We start from the raw sequence: 23,276 nt of genomic DNA, 5'->3' as shown, positions 1-23,276 counted from the left end.
GAAATGGCCCTTTATTAAGAAGCTATTTTAGTTTAAACCGTTTTAATTGAAAACAATCATGTAAGGTACTTATTTGCTACCCAGAAATGATTTGATATTGAGATAAAAACAGCTGCATTGGACCTTTAAGGACAGTGCTTACATTAGCAATGAGGCATCTTACAGTGTGAATAAAGTGCATCTAGGTGTATTCATATCAGCAAGCGCTGACACAAGGCCCTGGGGTCTGGGCCGTAACAAGGGAGGGCAGGCAACTAGGCTGAAGAGTGTTATTCCCATAGTCTCTAATTGCATAGGTAGTTCTATAACACCTGTGATGTCAGAAAGAGGGGACAGTTGGAGCAGGAAACTAAGGGTCCCATAGGGACATGGGGTCAGCTGCTTTTTCCTCCCATTTCAGTGTTTAATTTTAGTTAATTAATTAGCCGTTACCTTTGTACTCAACTGCCTCGCCTGGTTTCTGGGGGTGTTAAGTGGTTGCTAACCAACCTAATCAGCCACTACATTTATTACTCAGGAAACCACTACTGAATGAGATTGCGCTTTTCACAAAAGTGTGTTAACGGGTGTTTGTGAGCTAAACAGTAAAACTGCTAAAAACTGGTTTAAATTCATTTGCTTTTTTGTAACCTATTGTGTGTACTAAGTGTGAAGATGCTGGCGGTGCACTCGTCGACACTACGGTAGATGCTGGCGGTGCACTCGTCGACACCACGGTAGATGCGACACCACGGTAGATGCTGGCGGTGCACTCGGTGTCGTCGACACCACGGTAGACCACGGTAGATGCTGGCGGTGCACTCGTCGACACCACGGTAGATGCTGGCGGTGCACTCGTCGACACCACGGTAGATGCTGGCGGTGCACTCGTCGACACCACGGTAGATGCTGGCGGTGCACTCGTTGACACCACGGTAGATGCTGGCCACCTGTCGACACTACGGTAGATGCTGGCGCCACCTGATCGACACTAACACTACGGTAGACGGTAGATGCTGGCGGTGCATGCTCGACACTACGGTAGATGCTGGCGGTGCACTCGTTGACACTACAGTAGTTTGGAGTCATTTCCTCCAGTGTCTAGGAGTTCCCATTGGGGCTTGTTACATGAGTCCCCTTCCCTCCCTTATGCCCTCCTGGTTACCTCATGTGAGCAGTGCGACACTTTGCCAGAACCTTCCGTCCCTGTTTCCCGACCCCCAGTGCCCACTGAGGAGGGAAAATGTTTTTTTCTCTCTCAAAAAGAGAGCTTACTTTTATCATCTTAGTGGATGTTCTCATGATGACAGAATAGTAGAAAATGGGATGTCAATTATTTTCAGTGTGATCTTTAGTTTGTTCTATAAATGTGAGCTGTAAACAGTCATTCTATGAATCGTTGTGGATGAAACTCTTGTGTTGATTATATTTCCTGTGTCGTTTGGCTGGAAGAGGAGAACTAGAAGTTAGTATCCCTGTTGAGGAATATGTGACAGATTCCCAAAGTAAGGTGATTTATCCAATAAATTACTGGGAGTTTATATATAGAGTGTTTGACTATCTTTATTTTTGTTTATTCGCTGTTAGTCAGGACCTCCACACAAAATCTTTTTTTCTGGGTGTGTGCCAGCTCATGTCTCTTAGATTCCCAAAGTTGACCATGGCTGAAAAGATGCTTTATAATGTCCCCCCATGTTCTAATGACCTTATTCCTTGTCAGCAGTCCCTGGGGCACTGGGGTCGGTTTGGGTGTATTGTTTTAAAGGCGCCACCATACTGGCACCACCATACAGTCAACTGTAGGCTAGTGTTGGGCCTCTGGTACCACCATACAGTCAACTGTAGGCTAATGTTGGGCCTCTGGCACCACCATACTGTCAACTGTAGGCTAATGTTGGGCCTCTGGTACCACCATACAGTCAACTGTAGGCTAATGTTGGGCCTCTGGCACCACCATACAGTCAACTGTAGGCTAATGTTGGGCCTCTGGCACCACCATACAGTCAACTGTAGGCTAATGTTGGGCCTCTGGCACCACCATACAGTCAACTGTAGGCTAATGTTGGGCCTCTGGTCAACTGTAGGCTAATGTTGGGCCTCTGGCACCACCATACAGTCAACTGTAGGCTAATGTTGGGCCTCTGGCACCACCATACAGTCAACTGTAGGCTAATGTTGGGCCTCTGGCACCACCATACAGTCAACTGTAGGCTAATGTTGGGCCTCTGGCACCACCATACTGTCAACTGTAGGCTAATGTTGGGCCTCTGGCACCACCATACTGTCAACTGTAGGCTAATGTTGGGCCTTTGTTTGGATGCGTGGGGGGGGACACATAGCCACGCCTCACCTCCTTGCTATCTCTAAGGTGTGTGTGATTGTGTTGCAGTGAGGCTGCGGCCCATGCAGTGGCGACGCTGGCTGAGGCCACCCTACAGGGAGGAGGTCAAATCGTTCTGGCCGGGGAAACGGCGGCTGCTGTAGGAGCACTGACTGGAGTGCAAGATGGCAGCGGTACGTACCACACAACCTCTCAACAACTATTGTCAGGTAATTGACTCACCTGTATAAATCAATGTGAAATACTCTACTGACACTCCTCATACCATTCAGACAACGCACCCCTAACATGACAACGCACCCCTAACATGACAACGCACCCCTAACATGACAACGCACCCCTAACATGACAACGCACCCCTAACATAAAATAATAATAATGCTTTTGGGAACTCACACTGGCACCCCCCCTTTCTAGCTCTGACTTTGCTGATAACTACTTCATTGATGGAAAATATACTGACTGTGATATGTGGTTGTCTCACCTAGCTATCTGAAGATAAATGTACTGACTGTGATATGTGGTTGTCTCACCTAGCTATCTGAAGATAAATGTACTGACTGTGATATGTGGTTGTCTCACCTAGCTATCTGAAGATAAATGTACTGACTGTGATATGTGGTTGTCTCACCTAGCTATCTGAAGATAAATATACTGACTGTGATATGTGGTTGTCTCACCTAGCTATCTGAAGATAAATGTACTGACTGTGATATGTGGTTGTCTCACCTAGCTATCTGAAGATAAATGTACTGACTGTGATATGTGGTTGTCTCACCTAGCTATCTGAAGATAAATGTACTGACTGTGATATGTGGTTGTCTCACCTAGCTATCTGAAGATAAATGTACTGACTGTGATATGTGGTTGTCTCACCTAGCTATCTGAAGATAAATGCAACAGTAAGTTGCACTGGATAAGTGTCTGCTAAATGACCAAAATGTCAATTCAAACAGCCCTAACATTGAACCAACGCAGCCCTAACATTGAACCGACGCAGCCCTAACATTGAAATGCAACGCAGTTGCACCTAGCGCTTGAACCCAAAATGTCAATTCAAACAGCCCTAGCGCTTGAACCCGACGCAGCCCTAGCGCTTGAACCCGACGCAGCCCTAACATTGAACCCGACGCAGCCCTAACATTGAACCCGACGCAGCCCTAGCGCTTGAACCCGACGCAGCCCTAACATTGAACCCGACGCAGCCCTAACATTGAACCGACGCAGCCCTAACATTGAACCGACGCAGCCCTAACATTGAACCGACGCAGCCCTAGCGCTTGAACCGACGCAGCCCTAACATTGAACCGACGCAGCCCTAACATTGAACCGACGCAGCCCTAGCGCTTGAACCCGACGCAGCCCTAGCGCTTGAACCCGACGCAGCCCTAGCGCTTGAACAGACGCGTTGTTTCATATAGCTAGACACCATGCATACAAAACGACCAAGTCACTCAGTTGAACATAATCCTCCCATACCATGATGACCTGTCTGGGGTGTCAGCTACAGGTAACACTGCACATACAAACACACACACCTGTCCCCTGCTCTCGCTTGGATAACCCAGGTTCCCCAGCTGTGCTGTTAGTATCATACTAGATACTCTGTCCAGACCAACAAAGGGGCTTAACAAGAAACACTTCCAAAAGGACTAATTGGGGGGAGAATTGTTTTAGTTTAGCGCAGAGGCCTGCCTGAACTTTCCTCTGCCCATGTTTCATTAAGTAACCACGACTGGTCCAGTTTCCTTGTTTGAATGTTAACTGAATGTTAATGGAACTCGGTTTACACTAGATTTATATCATTCATTACAGTCAGAGCAAGTCAAGCTCCTTTCATATTCAACTCATTCAAATTGTCTGGAAGGGTGGCAAATGAAAATCACTGAAAGGCTGTAGGTTTTCAACAAGGCTGTAGGTTTTCAACAAGGCTGTAGGTTTTCAACAAGGCTGTAGGTTTTTAACAAGGCTGTAGGTTTTTAACAAGGCTGTAGGTTTTTAACAAGGCTGTAGGTTTTTAACAAGGCTGTAGGTTTTTAACAAGGCTGTAGGTTTTTAACAAGGCTGTAGGCTAACTCCCATCCCTCAACCTAACTCCCATCCCTCAACCTAACTCCCATCCCTCAAGCCCTCCCTCTCTGCCTTCAGGGCTGGTTTCCTGTCTCTTCACGTCAGTCCCCTGTCCTACAGTGGGCCATGCCCCTGCTGGTGACAATCCCTACCCCCTTCCCACCCCCCCACCCCCAGGCACGGGGGCGTTGTCATCTCCCTGAAGTGCTCTTGCTAAAGAGGCTTTGATCCACTCCATTATCAGTCTATAGTCTAATCACTGGGCCAGCTGTCAGCGCCCTGGGACCGGACAGCAACCGGCCTCATGGTGACACACACACTGTCTCCTCCTCTACCACTGCCCATAGGCTGCATTGGGAAGAAGGCCACTAGTAAAGGCGTGTCTTTAAACACCCAAAGCTGATTAGCAAGCATTACAACTACATTTAAAGAAATGGACATCAGGAAGCCTTCTTCCCCCCCACAATGTGCCTGCCCATCATTTTACAGTCACTGCATTGCATTGCAGTGAGAATCTAATGCTTTTCTCCTAAGTGAAGTTAACGCTGTCTCTATTGGGTGTGGTATGTTTCACAGGAGTGACAGACCGACGAAAAACATGTTCAGATTTGGACATGCATCATACTGTCATTTGCAAAATGGCTACCCTTTTTAAGACGCCCATCTGTTTGGTTGTCACTAGTTAACACAGCCACAACGCCGTAATTATGGCAAAACCCCGCCCCTTTCTACAATTTATCCTCTTAAAATCTGATTTTAAACCTAACTTTAACCACACTGCTAACCCTAACTTTAAGACCAAAAAGCCCATTTTGACTTTGTGGCTGTGTTATCTAGTGGAAACCCAACCACTCTGTTTCATGAATGGACAGGGAGGGAGGCAGCAGAACTGAGGAGCCTGAGTCTAGGAAAAGGCATTGTGGGATAGCTGGAGCCCCTTCCATGCCCCATCATTCTACAAGTGGGTAATTTTAGCCAGTTGGTAGAAGCCACAGCGCTAAACCTCCCTCCCTTGTAGCTTCTGCTGTTAGGCTGCATCACAAATGGCACCCTATCCCCAATATAGTTCACTACTTTTGTCCAAAGCGGTCACAAGTAGTGCACTGTATAGGGAATAGAATGCCATTTGGAGCTCATCCTTTAGTCTGTTAGCTAGCAGCAGGCCCCACTCAGCTAACAACCAGCCCCTTCACCTGTTGGCCCAGTGCTGCTCCTCTCCTGAGCCTGTTGACCTTTACCTAATCACCGTAATGGAGGAGTGGAGGGGCCACTGTTTGAAGTGCTGCCTGATTGGCTAGCATTGTCCCTAGCACACATACACACTCGTCGACCATGGCCCTCAATGTCACAGTAAGTGAAGTGTGAGCGGCTTGGCCTGGTACTTGACTCAGTAAGCACCGGGCTCTCTCTCTCTCTCTCTCTCTCTCTGAATGCCAGGCTACCTGCTGCATATTGACAACATGTAAACTATATTTAGTCTCCAAATGTTTATTGAAAACATAATTACATTTGCACAATGAGCGCTTGTCTCTCAAATACATTGTTAGTTGTTGGTCAGCTAGCTAGCAAATTGTGCCATATTAGCATTGACTTGAAATCAGTCAAGACATGGTAGACTTACTATGCCAGACTGCCCCCCCCCTTGTAAGCCCTGCTACTATACAATCATCACAGCCAGTCGATCAACTCAACTTGATTCTGTCACGTAGCTGGACCAAGGGGGCTTGTTAGACTACTACAGAGGGGGACCTGGGGCCTCATTTAGAGAAAGCATATACGCGCAGATTGATCATACGAGTCGACCAAATGGATTTACTTGGCATTACATTTAGTGATTTTATAAATGAAACATAATTGAGACTTTATTAATGTGTCTGTAGACAGACACTGTTTAAAGGAGAGTTTCCTTTACCTAGTGGATAAGGTAAAGAGGTGTGGGTTATCATTTGATCAATGTTCAGTCTGGAAAGTGGATAAGGTGGTGTTTAAACTGATCACATGTTCTAAAGGAGGGGTCTGGATCCTTTACCTAGTGGATAAGGTAAAGAGGTGTGGGTTATCATATTACTGATCACATGTTCTAAAGGAGGGGTCTGGATCCTTTACCTAGTGGATAAGGTAAAGAGGTGTGGTTATCATATTACTGATCACATGTTAAAGGAGGGGTCTGGATCCTTTACCTAGTGGATAAGGTAAAGAGGTGTGGGTTATCATATTACTGATCACATGTTCTAAAGGAGGGGTCTGGATCCTTTACCTAGTGGATAAGGTAAAGAGGTGTGGGTTATCATATTACTGATCACATGTTCTAAAGGAGGGGTCTGGATCCTTTACCTAGTGGATAAGGTAAAGAGGTGTGGGTTATCATATTACTGATCACATGTTCTAAAGGAGGGGTCTGGATCCTTTACCTAGTGGATAAGGTAAAGAGGTGTGGGTTATCATATTACTGATCACATTTATGCATCATTTTCAAAATGATCCTTTACCTAGTGGATAAGGTAAAGAGGTTAGTTATCATATTACTGATCACATGTTCGGTGTATCACTGGATAAGGAAATGTGGAAGGGGTCTGACCCCGAGCATCCGTCCCGCCACCATTACCCAGTTCTATGACCTCCTTCCCACCTAGCCTGTGACAGCTTGGAATGACCCCGAGGGCCACCTACCCAGCTATGACCTCCTTCCCCCTAGCCTGTGACAGCTTGTGGGGCTGGGCAGAGACCCACGTGACTGCAGTAGTAATCCCCAGGCATAGTCTCTCTCACACACACACACACTTACACACAGCTGGGCAGGGAGGAGAGGCAGGCAGGCTCAATTGGACCATTGTTCTGCAATGCAGCCTCTCTAAAATGGCTGCCTAAAGCGGTTTGACTCTAGCATGGCTCTCTCAGGCCCTAACCCCACCTTAAAGACCCTCATGGACCAAGGCACTTCACAGCAGAACTAAAATGGCCAATCGTCATTTGTCCATTTCATCAGCCCCTTTGTCAATACTGCATTGTATGTGTGGCCAAAATATAGAATAGCATAGAAAAATGGATTGTCCTCTCATTCTGGGAAATTAATATTTCACTTCACAATTACATGTATAACATCAGACAAGGAAATATGGAATATAAATGTTTATTAGGATCCCCATTAGTTGACACCATGATGTCAGCCAGTCTTCCTTGGGGTCTGACACACAACTAAAAATACATTTTCAAACAATTACAATTAACGACATTAAACATTGTAGAGGTCCTGGGCTGGCATGGTTACTACACGTGGTCTGCGGTTGTGAGGCTGGTTGAGCGTACTGTATTAAACAACCTCTTTCGTATCGTCTGAGATCCCTAAAGATTGAAAAGCTGCAGCAGCCATCCCCCTCTTCAAAGGGGGAAACACTCTAGACCCAAACTGCTACAAACATATATCTATCCTACCCTGCCTTTCTAAGGTCTTCGAATGCCAAGTTAACAAACAGATCGCCGACCACTTCGAATCCCACCGTACCTTCTCCGCTATGCAATCTGGTTTCAGAGCTGGTCATGGGTGCACCTCAGCCACGCTCAAGGTCCTAAACAATATAATAACCGCCATCGATAAAAGACCATACCTAGCAGCCGTCTTAATCGACCTGGCCAAGGCTTTCGACTCGGTCAGTCACCACATTCTTATCGGCAGACTTAACAGCCTTGGGTTCTCAAATGACTGCCTCGCCTGGTTCACCAACTACTTCTCTGATAGAGTTCAGTGTGTCAAATTGGAGGGCCTGTTGTCCAGACCTCTGTCAGTCTCTATGTGGGTGCCACAGGGTTCAGTTCTCGAGCCGACTCTTTTCTCTGTATACATCAATAATGTCGCTCTTGCTGCTGGTGATTCTCTGATCCACCTCAACGCAGACGACACCATTCTGTATACTTCTGGCCCTTCTTTGGACACTGTGTTAGCAAACCTCCAGATGAGCTTCAACGCCATACAACTCTTCTTCCATGGCCTCCAACTGCTCTTGGAGTAAAACTAATTGCATGCTTTTCAACCGATCACTACCCGCCTGCCCATCCTAGCATCACTACTCTGGACTGTTCTGACTTAGAATACATGGACAACTACAAGTACCTAGGTGTCTTGTTAGACTGTAAACTTTCCTTACAGACTCATATTAAGGATCTCCAATCTAGAATCGGCTTCCTATTTCGCAAAAAAGCATCCTTCACTCATGCTGCCAAACATACCCTCGTAAAACTGACTATCTTACCGATCCTTGACTTCGGCGATGTCATTTACAAAATGGCCTCCAACACTCTACTCAGAAAACTGAATGCAGTCTATCACAGTTCCATCCGTTTTGTCACCAAAGATCCATATACTACCCACCACTGTGACCTGTATGCTCTCGTTGGCTGGCCCTCGCTTCATATTCGTCACCAAACTCACTGGCTCCAGGTCATCTATAAGTCTTTGCTAGGTAAAGCCCCGCCTTATCTCAGCTCACTGGTCACCATAGCAGCACCCACCCATAGCACGTGCACCAGCAGGTATATTTCACTGGTCAACTCTTACTTTGGCCGCGTTTCCTTCCAGTTCTCTGCTGCTAATGACTGGAACGAATTGCAAAAATTGCTGAAGCTGGAGTCTTCTATCTCCCTCACTAACTTTAAGCATCAGCTGTCAGAGCAGCTTCCCGATCACTGCACCTGTACATAGACCATCTGTAAAATCTGTAAATAGCCCACCCAACTACCTCATTCCCATATTGTTATTTATTTATTGCTCCTTTGCACCCCAGTATCTCTACTTGCACATTCATCCTCTGCACATCTATCACTCCAGTGTTTAATTGCTCAATTGTAATTATTTTGCCAATATGGCCTATTTATTGCCTTACCTCCCTAATCTTACTACATTTGCACATACTGTATATAGACTTTTCTATAGTGTTATTGACTGTGTTTGTTAATCCCATGTGTAACTCTGTTTGTGTCACACTGCTTTGCTTTATTCTTGGCCAGGTGGCAGTTGTAAATGAGAACTTGTTCTCAACTGGCCTACCTGGTTAAATAAAGGTGAAATAAATAGAATAAAAAGACATTTAGGTTGATGGAGAACAGAAGAAAAGGCTACTTTATACTCTTTAAACGTGTCTAAGCCTGTATCCCCCCCGTCTCTCTCTCCAGGCCTGGTGCAGATCCCAGTCAGCATGTACCAGACGGTGGTTACCAGCCTAGCCCAGGGGAACCGGCCCGTACAAGTGGCCATGGCGCCTGTGGCCACACGCATCGACAACACGGTCACACTGGACGGCCAGGCGGTAGAGGTAGTGACTCTGGAGCAGTGACACTGAATCCTCCCTTGGCAGGTGTGTTCCACTGGAACAAAGTCCCAAAATGGCCGCCGCCGGGAGCTGAGGGAGGGATAGTCCGTTTTCACCATAGAGATAGATAGAGGGCTCATCTTTGTATCTGTGCCATTATAGCATCTGACAGCATGGGCAGTGCCATTGAGGCCATCTCCATTTTTGAATTAGTCCGTTTTCCTCTTCACGATTGACTGATACCTCCTGATAACTCGGTTTGACATTACTCCGTCAGTGGAGGATCAGCCCATGAAGTTGGAAGTCCCCCCCCAGTTGACTACATTAAAATGGTGGAAGCCCTAAATGGCACTGCCCATGCTAATACAGCCTTTTGGCCAGTAGAGGCCTCTATCATTCTCTATGGTTTCCACATGCTGTGCTCTGTACAATGTAAAAATATATATTTTTAATGTACATCTGCAGGGGAATATAAAGTGACGGATTTATCAATGCATTGTTTACTATGTGTGTGTGTGTATATAGTAGAAGATGTGTTTTTTTGTTTGAATGTCCTTTTTTAGCTTTGATGTTGAGCATTGTGTGACATGGGTTAGAGAGTATTTAGTATTTATTTCTGCACACCTTAACATTTACTTAAAGAATAACCAAAAAGCCAAGGGGGACGCCACCAATTCACCTTTAATTCTGAACCTATATCACAGTCCCATTAATGACGTTTTGGTACTATGTCTATGTGAGTGTTATTCCATGTTTGTTATAGAATGCGGTCACAATCACTCTCTGCTCTGTTGTCATGGACTTCATATGCAATCAGGTTGTGCCGAAACCCAGGAACCTTTCCACTAATTCCACCCCCTACTATATTAGTCCATGTTCTTCTTGTACCCTGGATGTCTACGAAGCATCCCAATTATCAACTGTCCCCTGTAAGAACCTTCACTGCCTAGAATGATTCCAATGAAACATTACTTCTGAAATATGTTACCTGTTGTTGTGTGGTTTATTGTACTGTAGTCCACTCCACACACACACTGGGATTTGTGAAGACTCAGGATTTACTAGTACAGTATTTTTCTGTGCTGGATATTTGATGACCTGTCTAGGCAGCCATTTTGACTCCAGAGAATATCACAACTGGTGTCTCCAATACATGAGTAGCTGTCCCTTGAGTCTTTTTTTATTTTTTTAAACAAAAACGCTCCTTTTGATGTCAGTGGTAGGAACGTATTCTAAATCATTTTATAAATTGAGGGGGGCCGTACTGTATACTACAGAGCATTCAATGACTTTTGTATTTGTACAGAATACGTGTGCATTTGTCTGGTCTGATATGATGGTATGAATAAATTCAGCTCACTACAGAGAATCCTCTCTGTAGAATGAATGATTTAGGAAATACATTAGGTGACTGAATTACAGCAAGCATGCAGTCCATGTGATCGCCCAATAAAGTGACTACTGTTCACCGGTCACACTAGCCAGTGTCATCATTGAACTCTGAAGGTGAAATACTTCCTTTTCCAAAACCCTACTATTGTTCTTTACATCATACACTATATTGGTCGTTGTTGGTCCATGCCCCTCCTCTTCTACATGGTTTATCGATGTAGTTACCCTGCCATGAGAACTCCATGACCTCTATACACTCCACTGTCATCCCCCTACCCGCCACACACACTCCGAGCCTGTCGTGACGGACGGTCAGGGTCCTGGTTACATCATAAGCTGTATAGCACTGTGTAGCCCTCCCCGTGGTTAAAGCCTGGGATTTGCTAGCTGGGTCCTTCTGTTGCGGAGTGGGAGAGAGAGAGAGACGTTGGTTCGGGCCCTAATCCGTCAGGCGGCAACACACATCCCATTCTGCCTCCCAGATTACAGCAGAGGAAGCAGGTTACAACCTCATGGATGGAAAGATACACCATGTTCTGTTTCCTGCTTTGCTCTCTTCTCTGTATTGAAGCGCTTGTTTAGGAGACATTTTAAGGAGACCATTTTGAGAGGATGTCTAAATGATGTGGGTTGGAGGGCGGCTGGCCACTGGGGTGGTGGGAGATGTTGTGGGTTGGAGGGCGGCTGGCCACTGGGGTGGTGGGAGATGTTGTGGGTTGGAGGGCGGCTGGCCACTGGGGTGGTGGGAGATGTTGTGGGTTAGAGGGCGGCTGGCCACTGGGGTGGTGGGAGATGTTGTGGGTTGGAGCTGGCCACTGGGGTGGTGGGAGATGTTGTGGGTTAGAGGGCGGCTGGCCACTGGGGTGGTGGGAGATGTTGTGGGTTGGAGGGCGGCTGGCCACTGGGGTGGTGGGAGATGTTGTGGGTTGGAGGGCGGCTGGCCACTGGGGTGGTGGGAGATGTTGTGGGTTGGAGGGCGGCTGGCCACTGGGGTGGTGGGAGATGTTGTGGGTTGGAGGGCGGCTGGCCACTGTGGTGGTGGGAGATGTTGTGGGTTGGAGGGCAGCTGGCCACTGGGGTGGTAGGAGCGTGACACGTGTGCATCACCCTGTAGCACCAGATTAAAAAAGCCTCATTGAATGCTTCCTGGGAAACAGGCCTTGCACTCTCTCACGAAAATATCCACCTACACAGGGAATTTAAAGCCACATTCGTTCTTACCTCGTCTCTCACGACAGACTGCTACATAAAGGAATGGACTCTAATGGAATAGCCGGCCAGCGCAGACACCAGATTTGGTTCTGTGGGTCGAGATTGATTCTTACCATCCCTGTTTGTTGTTTTGTCCATCCAAACATATTCCTAGGATTTATAGAATGAAGTATCCACTATAAAATAGGAACTAACAAAGTAGCAGGAAGTAACCACTAAGTGCACATAGTAACTCAACATGAGCAGCAGTGTACGCGCCCTGACATACACCTAACACCTCTCAGCACCCTGCGTCCCAAACAGCACCTTATTCCCTATAGTGGATGTGCCCTGGTCAAAAGTAATGCACTATAATAGGGAGCCATTTAGGACACAAGCTTCATGTTAACTGTTTCATCTCCAGTGTCTGATGAAGGCAGGCTGACTGATGGAAGGTTCTGTGGTAAGCCGGTCAGTCAGTGAGGTGGGTGCTGGTGATGTAATCAGCTAATGGTGGCAGCAGATGGATCCATGCGGATGCCTGTCGGGGGGCTCGGTGATGCGGTGAGGTGTGTGACCTGACCTGTAAAGGCTGAAGAGCAGGGGGCATCTGTGGTGACAAATCACCTGTCTGACTGCTCCTGACTGCTCTACATGCCCCCGGAAACCAAGGTCTTTTTCATAAGGACACACCATAATAAAGTGATTTGCAACGGAAGGCAAAAAGTTGCATTTCTTATTGGATTCAGATAGTACCTCCCTGTTTTACTCTGTTTCTGACCGTTGTTTTGCCTTTTCGTGACAACTGAACACGACCCAGTTATGTTTCAGCACTAAGCTACTCTGTCCAAGGGAATACCACTCAGGACAATACACTGCAGTCAAGCCTCGGAATATCAATAGCATATAATTTTATTACATATGACATCATTGGCTGTGTGCTGGTACTCAGTTGTACACAGTACCTACACAGTACCTACACACACAGTAGTAGTAGTAGGAGGCGTATTGATATTGATTCTCTCTGGCTGAGCCAGCTCCATTCTTGTTGCCTGGAGTCGTGCAGACTCTGGGGCAGGCCTTTAATCTCCACTAATCGTTTCTTAATACTCCAGCACAGGGGATAATCTCCACTCCCTCCCCTCGTCCCAGCACCAGCCTTAGGAGATGGGGGGGTGGGGCTGATAGGGAAGGGGGAGAGGGGGTGGGGCTGATAAGAGAGGGGAGAGGGGTGGGGGCTGATAGGAGAGGGGGTGGGGTTGATAAGAGAGGGGGTGGGGCTGAGAGAGGGGAGAGGGGGTGGGGCTGATAGGAGATGGGGAGAGGGGGTGGGGCTGATAGGGGTTGGGGGTGGGGCTGATAGGAGAGGGGGAGAGGGGGTGGGGCTGATAGGAGATGTTGTGGGTTGGAGGGGGTGGGGCTGATAGGAGATGGGGAGAGGGGGTGGGGCTGATAGGGGAGGGGAGATGGGAGAGGGGGTGGGGCTGATAGGAGATGGGGAGACTGGGGGGGTGGGGCTGATAGGAGATGGGGAGAGGGGTGGGGCTGATAGGGGAGGGGAGAGGGGTGGGGCTGATAAGAGAGGAGGAGAGGGGTGGGGCTTATAGGAGATGGGGAGAGGGGGTGGGGCTGATAAGAGAGGGGGGTGGGGCTTATAGGAGATGTGGAGAGGGGGTGGGGCTGATAAGAGAGGGGAGAGGGGGTGGGGCTTATAGGAGATGGGGAGAGGGGTGGGGCTGATAAAGAGGGGAGAGGGGTGGGGCTGATAGGAGATGGGGAGAGGGGGTGGGGCTGATAAGAGAGGGGGAGAGGGGTGGGGCTGATAGGAGATGGGGAGAGGGGTGGGGCTGATAGGAGATGGGGAGAGGGGTGGGGCTGATAGGAGATGGGGAGAGGGGGTGGGGCTGATAGGAGATGGGGAGAGGGGTGGGGCTGATAGGAGATGAGGCTGGGAGATGGGGAGGGGTTGGGCTGATAGGAGATGGGGAGAGGGGTTCCTAGGATGGGGCTGGGAGAGAGGGGTGGGGCTGATAGGAGATGGGGAGAGGGGGTGGGGCTGATAGGAGATGGGGAGAGGGGGTGGGGCTGATAGGAGATGGGGAGAGGGGTGGGGCTGATAGGAGATGGGGAGAGGGGTGGGGCTGATAGAAGACAGGGGAGATGAGGGGGGTGGGGCTGATAGGAGATGTGGGAGGGGAGGGTGGGGCTGATAGGAGATGGGGGAGGGGGTGAGGCTGATAGGAGATGTGGGAGAGGGGTGGGGCTGATAGGAGATGGGGGAGAGGGGTGGGGCTGATTATGGGGGAGAGGGGTGGGGCTGATAGGAGATGGGGGAGGGGTGGGGCTGATAGAAGATGGGGAGAGGAGGTGGGGCTGATAGAAGACAGGGGAGAGGGGTGGGGCTGATAGGAGATGGGGAGAGGGGGTGAGGCTGATAGGAGATGGGGGAGAGGGGTGGGGCTCAGTAGGAGATGGGGGAGAGGGGTGGGGCTGACTGGGGGAGAGGTGGGCTGATAGGAGATGGGGAGAGGGGTGGGGCTGATAGGAGAGACAGGGGGGGAGGCTGAGGAGATGTGGGGCTGATAGAAGATGTGGGAGAGAGGGGTGGGGCTGATAGGAGATGGGGGAGAGGGGTGAGGCTGATAGGAGATGGGGAGAGGGGTGGGGCTGATAGAAGACTGATAGGAGATGGGGAGAGGCTGTGAGGCTGAGGAGAAGATGTGGGAGAGGGGGTGGGGCTGATAGGAGATGGGGAGAGGGGGTGAGGCTGATAAAGATGTGGGAGAGGGGTGGGGCTCATAGGATATGGGGGAGAGGGGTGGGGTCTGATAGGAGATGGGGAGAGGGGTGGGGCTGATAGGAGATGGGGAGAGGGGGTGGGGCTGATAGAAGACAGGGGAGAGGAGGTGAGGCTGATAGAAGATGTGGGAGAGGGGTGGGGCTGATAGGAGATGGGGAGAGGGGGTGAGGCTGATAGGAGATGTGGGAGAGGGGTGGGGCTCATAGGATATGGGGGAGAGGGGTGGCGCTGATAGGAGATGGGGAGAGGGGTGGGGCTGATATGTGATGGGGAGAGGGGAGTTAGGGGGTGGGGCTGATAGGAGATGGGGAGAGGGGGTGGGGCTGATAGGAGATGGGAGAGGGGTGGGGCCATAGGACAGATGGGGGAGAGGGGTGGGGCTCATAGGAGATGGGGAGAGGGGTGGGGCTGATAGGAGATGGGGAGAGGGGTGGGGCTGATAGGAGATGGGGAGAGGGGGTGGGGCTGATAGGAGATGGGGAGAGGGGTGGGGCTGATAGGAGATGGGGAGAGGGGGTGGGGCTGATAGGAGATGGGGAGAGGGGTGGGGCTGATGGGGAGATGGAGAGAGAGGGGTGGGGCTGATAGGAGATGGGGAGAGGGGGTGGGGCTGATAGGAGAGGGGTGGGGCTCATAGGAGAGAGGGGTGGGGCTGATATGGGGGAGATGGGGAGAGGGGTGGGGCTGATAGGAGATGGGGAGAGGGGTGGGGCTGATAGGGATAGGGGGGAGAGGGGGTGGGGCTGATATGCTGATGGGGAGAGGGGTGGGGCTGATAGGAGATGGGAGAGGGGTGGGGCTGATAGGAGATGGGGGAGGTGGGGCTGATAGGGGGGAGATGGGGAGAGGGGTGGGGCTCATAGGATATGGGGGAGAGGGGTGGGGCTGATAGGAGATGGGGAGAGGGGTGGGGCTGATAGGAGATGGGGCTGATAGGAGAGAGGGGGTAGGGCTGGGGTGGGGCTGATAGGAGATGGGGAGGGGGTGGGGCTGATAGGAGATGGGGGAGAGGGGTGGGGCTGATGGGGGATGGGGAGAGGGGGTGGGGCTGATAGGAGATGGGGAGAGGGGTGGGGCTGATAGGAGATGGGGGGGAGAGGGGGTGGGGCTGATAGGAGATGGGGAGAGGGGTGGGGCTGATAGGAGATGGGGAGAGGGGGTGGGGCTGATAGGAGATGGAGAGAGGGGTGGGGCTAGGATAGGAGGGGTGGGGCTGATGGGGGAGAGGGGTGGGGCTGATAGATGAGAGAGAGGGGTGGGGCTGATAGGAGATGGAGAGAGGGGTGGGGCTGATAGGAGATGGGGGAGAGGGGTGGGGCTGATAGGAGATGGGGAGAGGGGGTGGGGCTGATAGGAGATGGGGAGAGGGGGTGGGGCTGATAGGAGATGGGGAGAGGGGGTGGGGCTGATAGGAGATGGGAGAGGGGTGGGGCTGATAGGAGATGGGGGGGAGAGGGGTGGGGCTGATAGGAGATGGGGAGAGGGGGGGTGGGGCTGATAGGAGATGGGGAGAGGAGAGGGGGGATGGGGAGAGGGGTGGGGCTGATAGGAGATGGGGAGAGGGGGTGGGGCTGATAGGAGATGGGGGGGAGGGGTGGTGGGGCTGATAGGAGATGGGGAGAGGGGGTGGGGCTGATAGGAGATGGGGGAGAGGGGTGGGGCTGATAGGAGATGGGGAGAGGGGGTGGGGCTGATAGGAGATGGGGAGAGGGGTGGGGCTGATAGGAGATGGAGGAGATGGGGTGGGGCTGATAGGAGATGGGGAGAGGGGTGGGGCTGATAGGAGATGGGGAGAGGGGGTGGGGCTGATAGGAGATGGGCAGAGGGGTGGGGCTGATAAAAGATGGAGGAGAGGGGTGGGGCTGATAGGAGATGGGGAGAGTGGGTGGAGCTGATAGAAGATGGGGAGAGTGGGTGGAGCTGATAGGAAATGGGGAGAGGGGTGGGGCTGATAGAAGATGGGGAGAGGGGGTGGGGCTGATAGGAGATGGGGGAGAGGGGTGGGGCTGATAGGAGATGGGGAGAGGGGTGGAGCTGATAGGAAATGGGGGAGAGGGGTGGGGCTGATAGAAGATGGGGGAGAGTGGGTAGAGCTGATAGGAGATGGGGGAGAGGGGGTGGAGCTGATAGAAGATGGGGAGAGGGGTGGGGCTGATAGGAGATGGGGTGGGGCTGATAGGAGATGGGGAGAGGGTTAGAGCTGATAGAAGATGGGGAGAGGGGGTGGGGCTGATAGGAGATGGGGAGAGGGGGTGGGGCTGATAGGAGATGGGGAGAGGGGTGGGGCTGATAGGGGAGGGGAGAGGGGGTGGGGCTGATAGGAGATGGGGAGAGGGGGTGGGGCTGATAGGAGATGGGGAGAGGGGGTGGGGCTGATAGGAGATGGGCAGAGGGGTGGGGCTGATAAAAGATGGAGGAGAGGGGGTGGGGCTGATAGGAGATGGAGGAGAGGGGTGGGGCTGATAGGAGATGGGGGAGAGTGGGTGGAGCTGATAGAAGATGGGGAAGAGTGGGTGGAGCTGATAGAAGATGGGGGAGAGTGGGTGGAGCTGATAGGAGATGGGGAGAGGGGTGGGGCTGATAGGAGATGGAGGAGAGGGGGTGGGGCTGATAGGAGATGGGGAGAGTGGGTGGAGCTGATAGAAGATGGGGGAGAGTGGGTGGAGCTGATAGGAGATGGGGGAGAAGGGGAGGGGCTGATTGGTCTATAGGGGGAGAAGGGAAGGGGCTGAACAAGACTCCACTGTCCACACTTCTACACACACACACACAATGTGTTGGATGAACCAGGGGATAATTCTGAATTATAGCAACATTTACTATCAGTATACTAAGTGCTCTACTCTGTCACATAGTGGGTTATAACTATGATAGTTAGCATATGCTCTACCTGTTTCATCATAGATTAGACTAAATATTTAAATGGAAGGCATATTTTGCTTCACATACAGCTGTATAAACCTTTAATTGGGTTGAATTAATGGCACCAACGTGTAACACATTTAACCTCTAACCTCTCCTTCAGATCACCCAAAGATATTGACAGCCAATCAGCATGTGCTGATGCTGCATCCTCTAGTCTCCCCTCACGCCCCAATAATGGCCTCCACACCTTCCAGAGAAACACTACCAACTCACACCACCCCTGTTACCCTCCCTCCGGCCCAGACACTGGCGTAAGAACGATGGGTCCTAATCTCATTTCACTAATGCCCCTGGGTGCATTAGAGGAGTACAGGCACGGCTGTCTCTGCCCTCAGCCCAACTCTCCCAACCTAACCCTGAGCACCACTCATCACGCCTCTGAGGGAGAGAGAGAGACACAGAGAGACAGAGAGAGAGACAGAGAAAGAGATAGAGAGACGAAGATTGAGAAGGGCCGAGGGAGCCGGGGTGAGGGGCTGGGGGTAGAGAGAGAGAGAGACAGAGATAGAGAGAAAGAGAAACAGAGAGAGAGAGAGAGAGAAACAGAGAGAGAGAGAAACAGAGAGAAAAGGGGCTGAAAAATGTGGTGTAACCTGAGAGGTGCAGCCCATCTGGAGAAGGCCCCTGCATTGATGATGGCTTTCCCACAATGCACTATACTACAGCAGAGAAGATCGTTACAGGAGTCTGAGACAATGGGCTAGTCTTTTGAATAAGTTTATTATTTGCATGAGAGAGACTGTGATTTTCTATGGAGAAAAAAATGTAAAAGCTAGAATGTCAACAGGTGCACTTACATTACAGAGTCAGGACTGGGTTTCACAAGTCACAATCATCACATTATCAAGAGATAAAAATGCATTTTCCTTAATAATGTACATGTCGCCCATGCATGTTAAGTTTGGCAATATGAGACTAGAATAGAGTCAAGTGAATCTGAATCTGTTTGTCAAGCAGAAAACAGGTTGCACCACTCACCAGAGATTTGTCTATCGAGGCATACTGGCTGTCTATCGAGGCTTACTGGCTGTCTATTGAGGCTTGCTGGCTGTCTATCGAGACTTACTGGCTGTCTATCGAGGCTTACTGGCTGTCTATCGAGGCTTACTGGCTGTCTATCGAGGCTTACTGGCTGTCGAGGCTTACTGCTGTCTATTGAGGCTTACTGGCTGTCTATCGAGGCACACTGGCTGTCTATCTAGGCATATTAACTGTCTATTGAGGCATACTGGCTGTCTATCGAGGCATACTGACTGTCTATCGAGTCTTACTGACTGTCTATCGAGGCTTACTGGCTGTCTATTGAGGCTTACTGCTGTCTATTGAGGCTTACTGGCTGTCTATTGAGGCACACTGGCTGCCTATCTAGGCATATTAACTGTCTATCTAGGCATATTAACTGTCTATTGAGGCATACTGGCTGTCTATCGAGGCATACTGACTGTCTATCGAGTCTTACTGACTGTCTATCGAGTCTTACTGGCTGTCTATCTAGGCATACTAACTGTCTATCGAGGTGTACTGGCTGTCTATCGAGGCGTACTGGCTTACTATTGAGGCATACTGGCTGTCTATCTAGGCATATTAACTGTCTATCGAGGCATACTGGCTGTCAATCGAGGCATACTGGCTGTCTATCTAGGCATATTAACTGTCTATCGAGGCATACTGGCTGTCAATCGAGGCATACTGGCTGTCTATCGAGGCTTACTGGCTATCTATCTAGGCATATTAACTGTATATCGAGGCATACTGGCTGTCTATCGAGGCATACTGGCTGTCTATCGAGGCATACTGGCTGTCTATCTAGGCATATTGGCTGTCTATCGAGGCATACTGGCTGTCTATCGAGGCTTACTGGCTGTCTCTCAACCACAATCTTACCACTTCCCTTATTTTTACATTTGAATGGCTTTCCAACACAAAAGCTAAAACCACTGCTGTGCAGGCCAAATGACAGCGTGCGCACAGAACAGACATAGCCCCCGGCTGAATGAGTGACGATACAAATCATATAAGCCGAAGCTGAAGTGTATAGCAAGGATTTATGCAAAAGCAGATGAAGGGTTTTAACCCCCCCCCAATCACCTACACTAGCAGATACCCTGACCCTGATCTACCCTGACCCTGAGCAGAGCACTGCAGTAGCTTTCTGGCTACGGGCTTCTCTAACAACCAAAGTCATTCTCTCTCTGAGAATACAGACTCCTACTCTCTCACTCTTTTCTCAAGCAGGTTGGGACGTGAGGGAAAAAGAGGTGCATTGAAAGAGGAGGGTAAGACGACACCACACAGTTTGCTAATTCTGTCTGGGACTCCAGAGAGGGAGGCATGGCCCCCTGTTGGCTGGCCATGGGCAGAACAGACAGGGGGCTCATTATACAGACTTGGGAACTGGACTTGCATTCTATTCAATGCTGATGGAGCTATAGCCTGGCACTAGATCTGTTTGTGCTGTCTTGCCATCTTATGGTTGTTTGGCATGACAAGGGCCATTGGGGTTGGCAAAACAGCACAAGCTGATATGGGACCAGGCTAGTAAGGCATGACAAATAACATTCTCTATTCAAAAACTATTTTTTACTAGTATAACTACTCAAGAAAAGTCTGGGTACATTACATATACAGTCACGTCCCACGGAGGAGAGACCAGATCTGGTCACATTTCCTGACTCATATTCCTGTAGCTGGAACGCAAACGCTCTTTTCCTCTGAGACTGTTCCCTGTATGGTTGGTTCAATGGAGTACTGAGACTGTTGCCTGTATGGTTGGTTCAATGTAGCTCTGAGACTGTTGTCTGTATGGTTGGTTCAATGGAGTAATGAGACTGTTGTCTGTATTGTTGGTTCAATGTAGCTGAGACTGTTGTCTGTGTGGTTGGTTCAATGGAGCTCTGAGACTGTTGTCTGTAAGGTTGGTTCAATGGAGCTCTGAGACTGTTGCCTGTATGGTTGGTTCAATGTAGCTCTGAGACTGTTGTCTGTATGGTTGGTTCAATGGAGTAATGAGACTGTTGTCTGTATTGTTGGTTCAATGTAGCTGAGACTGTTGTCTGTGTGGTTGGTTCAATGGAGCTCTGAGACTGTTGTCTGTAAGGTTGGTTCAATGGAGCTCTGAGACTGTTGCCTGTAGGGTTGGTTCAATGGAGCTGTGAGACTTGCCTGTAAGGTTGGTTCAATGGAGCTCTGAGACTGTTGCCTGTAAGGTTGGTTCAATGGAGCTGTGAGACTTGTCTGTAGGGTTGGTTCAATGGAGCTGTGAGACTTGCCTGTAAGGTTGGTTCAATGGAGCTGTGAGACTTGCCTGTAAGGTTGGTTCAATGGAGCTGTGAGACTTGCCTGTAAGGTTGGTTCAATGGAGCAGTGAGACTTGCCTGTAAGGTTGGTTCAATGGAGCTGTGAGACTGGGGTGTGGAGGGGAGGAATACAGAAGACTCACCCCACCCTTCACCACCAACAGCCACTCACTCAGGGAGGAAGCTATCCCTATCCTAGCCATCCAGAAGGTGTCTTCATTTGGAGAATGTTGAGATGCGTTATAGGAACATTGAAGAGTTACCCCATAGAGAGTGATGATGTCTTCACTGGTCTCGATGGGCTGAGCTGAAGCTCTGGAGCAGTAGTTGGCAAGTCTAGAACCACCGGATCCAGCTACCTCACCAGTGTGAGTTCTACCATTGCCAAACACCGCCAGAGAGCTGCCTGGCCGATCCAGGCCTGTCCGTCCGAAAAGCGAACCAGTACCTCCGATGGATGGGACATGGGTGGTTTAAGGTTGCGTCTAGCATTGTCTCTAAAACCACAGCTATTACAGGGGGAAGAAGGTACAGGCAATGAATCAATCTGCTCCTATCTGCTGTCATGCAACATTCCACTCTGCTATTATATTTAATACATATTTTTGAGTTTAGGCAATAAAACCCTTGACTTTCATCTTCATCATTGTCAATGCTAAAAGGAATGGTTTCAGAGGGGACGGCATGCGAGACTCCCACACACTTGCAGTCAGCAGAATATATTTTAAAAGCGGTCCATTGGTCTATTGAATTTTCCGTTGATCCATTCAGATAATGAGGCTCAGATTCCATTGTACTGAGAATGGAAAATGACCTACACAGGACAGGAGAAGACAGAGCATCAATCAAGTCAAAGTCCTACAACTGTCAATGCAGGAGACAAGACACGGTAGTATTAGTACACAGTGAATGTTGAATTCCCCCCAAACAACGACGTCAATCTATCTTGTCCTATATTGGCACTACACATGATTGCTCAAAGCATATATACAGAAGCAAAAATGTGCTAGTGCCAAAATGGGCGAAGAAGAAAAGCAGAGGCGGAGACGATGCAAGTCGATGCGGTTGTCGTGAGCGACACACCAAACATCCCAAAGGCCCAAAGGTACCCAATCAAAGATCCGTAGCTGTACTCATACCACCCGAAACAGAGATATCACATTCACCCCAAGCAGAGGAAGACGAGGGAGAGTTTAGTTATCTCTAGGAATGGATGGGCGTCATCCAGTGGTTCTTTCTCTGCTCTGTTTATGGCCCTATGGTAATTCACTGATAGTGTGCTTTCACAGTGAATTCTACCAGTGCCATACACAGAACAGGAGTCATCATCACCCCAACGCATATTAGAGAACCAGCCAGCCAGTCGGCCAGTCAGTCAGCCCTGTAAAGCCAAACTCTGCAGGAAACGAGAGACCACAGGAGAGGGAGAGAGGGAAAAAGAAGAACACTGCAGAGAGACAGAAAGAAAATGTGAGGAGGGAGGGAGACAGGTGAGAGTAGACTGTAGAAAGAGAGATGTAAACAGACTGAGAGAAAGGTGGCAACATGTTTTTCCCACCTGAATGGAGTGACGCAGCTTAGCCACAGAGGCACTGCTGCAGTGGATGGAATGGCGTTCGAGGAAATAAATCAATGGTCAGCATGCCTTGGAGATGTGAGACTGACCGTAAGTCCACTTCCTCAGATAGTAGACTGCCGCAACTAATTCCTCCCTGCTAATCGCCCTGAGCTGCCATCTTTGGATTTCTGGGAAAGGCTGTGCAATATTGGCAATTCTGGCAATTGTGTGCAAGCAATAGAGCGAGTGAATACACAGTCACTACATTTAGGGCAGTGAAGAGGTAAATGTGTAATAATGTGTCATCCATTCATAACATAAATCTCACTGTTTCCAAGATGATACTGCACACTTCATTCACTTGCGTTGTAAGTTTGAAAACAGGGCATTTCTTGTGCCAATCATTTGTTACAAAACCGGC

At 49.7% G+C, this 23,276-nt stretch overlaps 1 protein-coding gene across 1 annotated transcript in view; it reads left to right on the top strand.

The window, feature by feature from the left end:
- nrf1 (nuclear respiratory factor 1) overlaps window positions 1–11,166 on the top strand; it is a 37,481-nt gene extending 26,315 nt beyond the window's left edge. The window contains 2 exon segments of the mRNA XM_065021445.1: window positions 2,369–2,493; window positions 9,557–11,166. Of these exon segments, the coding sequence (XP_064877517.1) occupies window positions 2,369–2,493; window positions 9,557–9,717 (286 nt within the window). The 3' untranslated portion in view covers window positions 9,718–11,166.
- Window positions 11,167–23,276: the final 12,110 nt, after the last annotated feature.

This window comes from Oncorhynchus nerka, linkage group LG8 (assembly GCF_034236695.1).
Source record: "Oncorhynchus nerka isolate Pitt River linkage group LG8, Oner_Uvic_2.0, whole genome shotgun sequence".
In the NCBI taxonomy this organism is placed as follows: Eukaryota; Metazoa; Chordata; class Actinopteri; order Salmoniformes; family Salmonidae; genus Oncorhynchus; species Oncorhynchus nerka.
The sequence above is the reverse complement of the archived record's forward strand: the minus strand, read 5'-3'. Positions and strand labels throughout refer to the sequence as shown.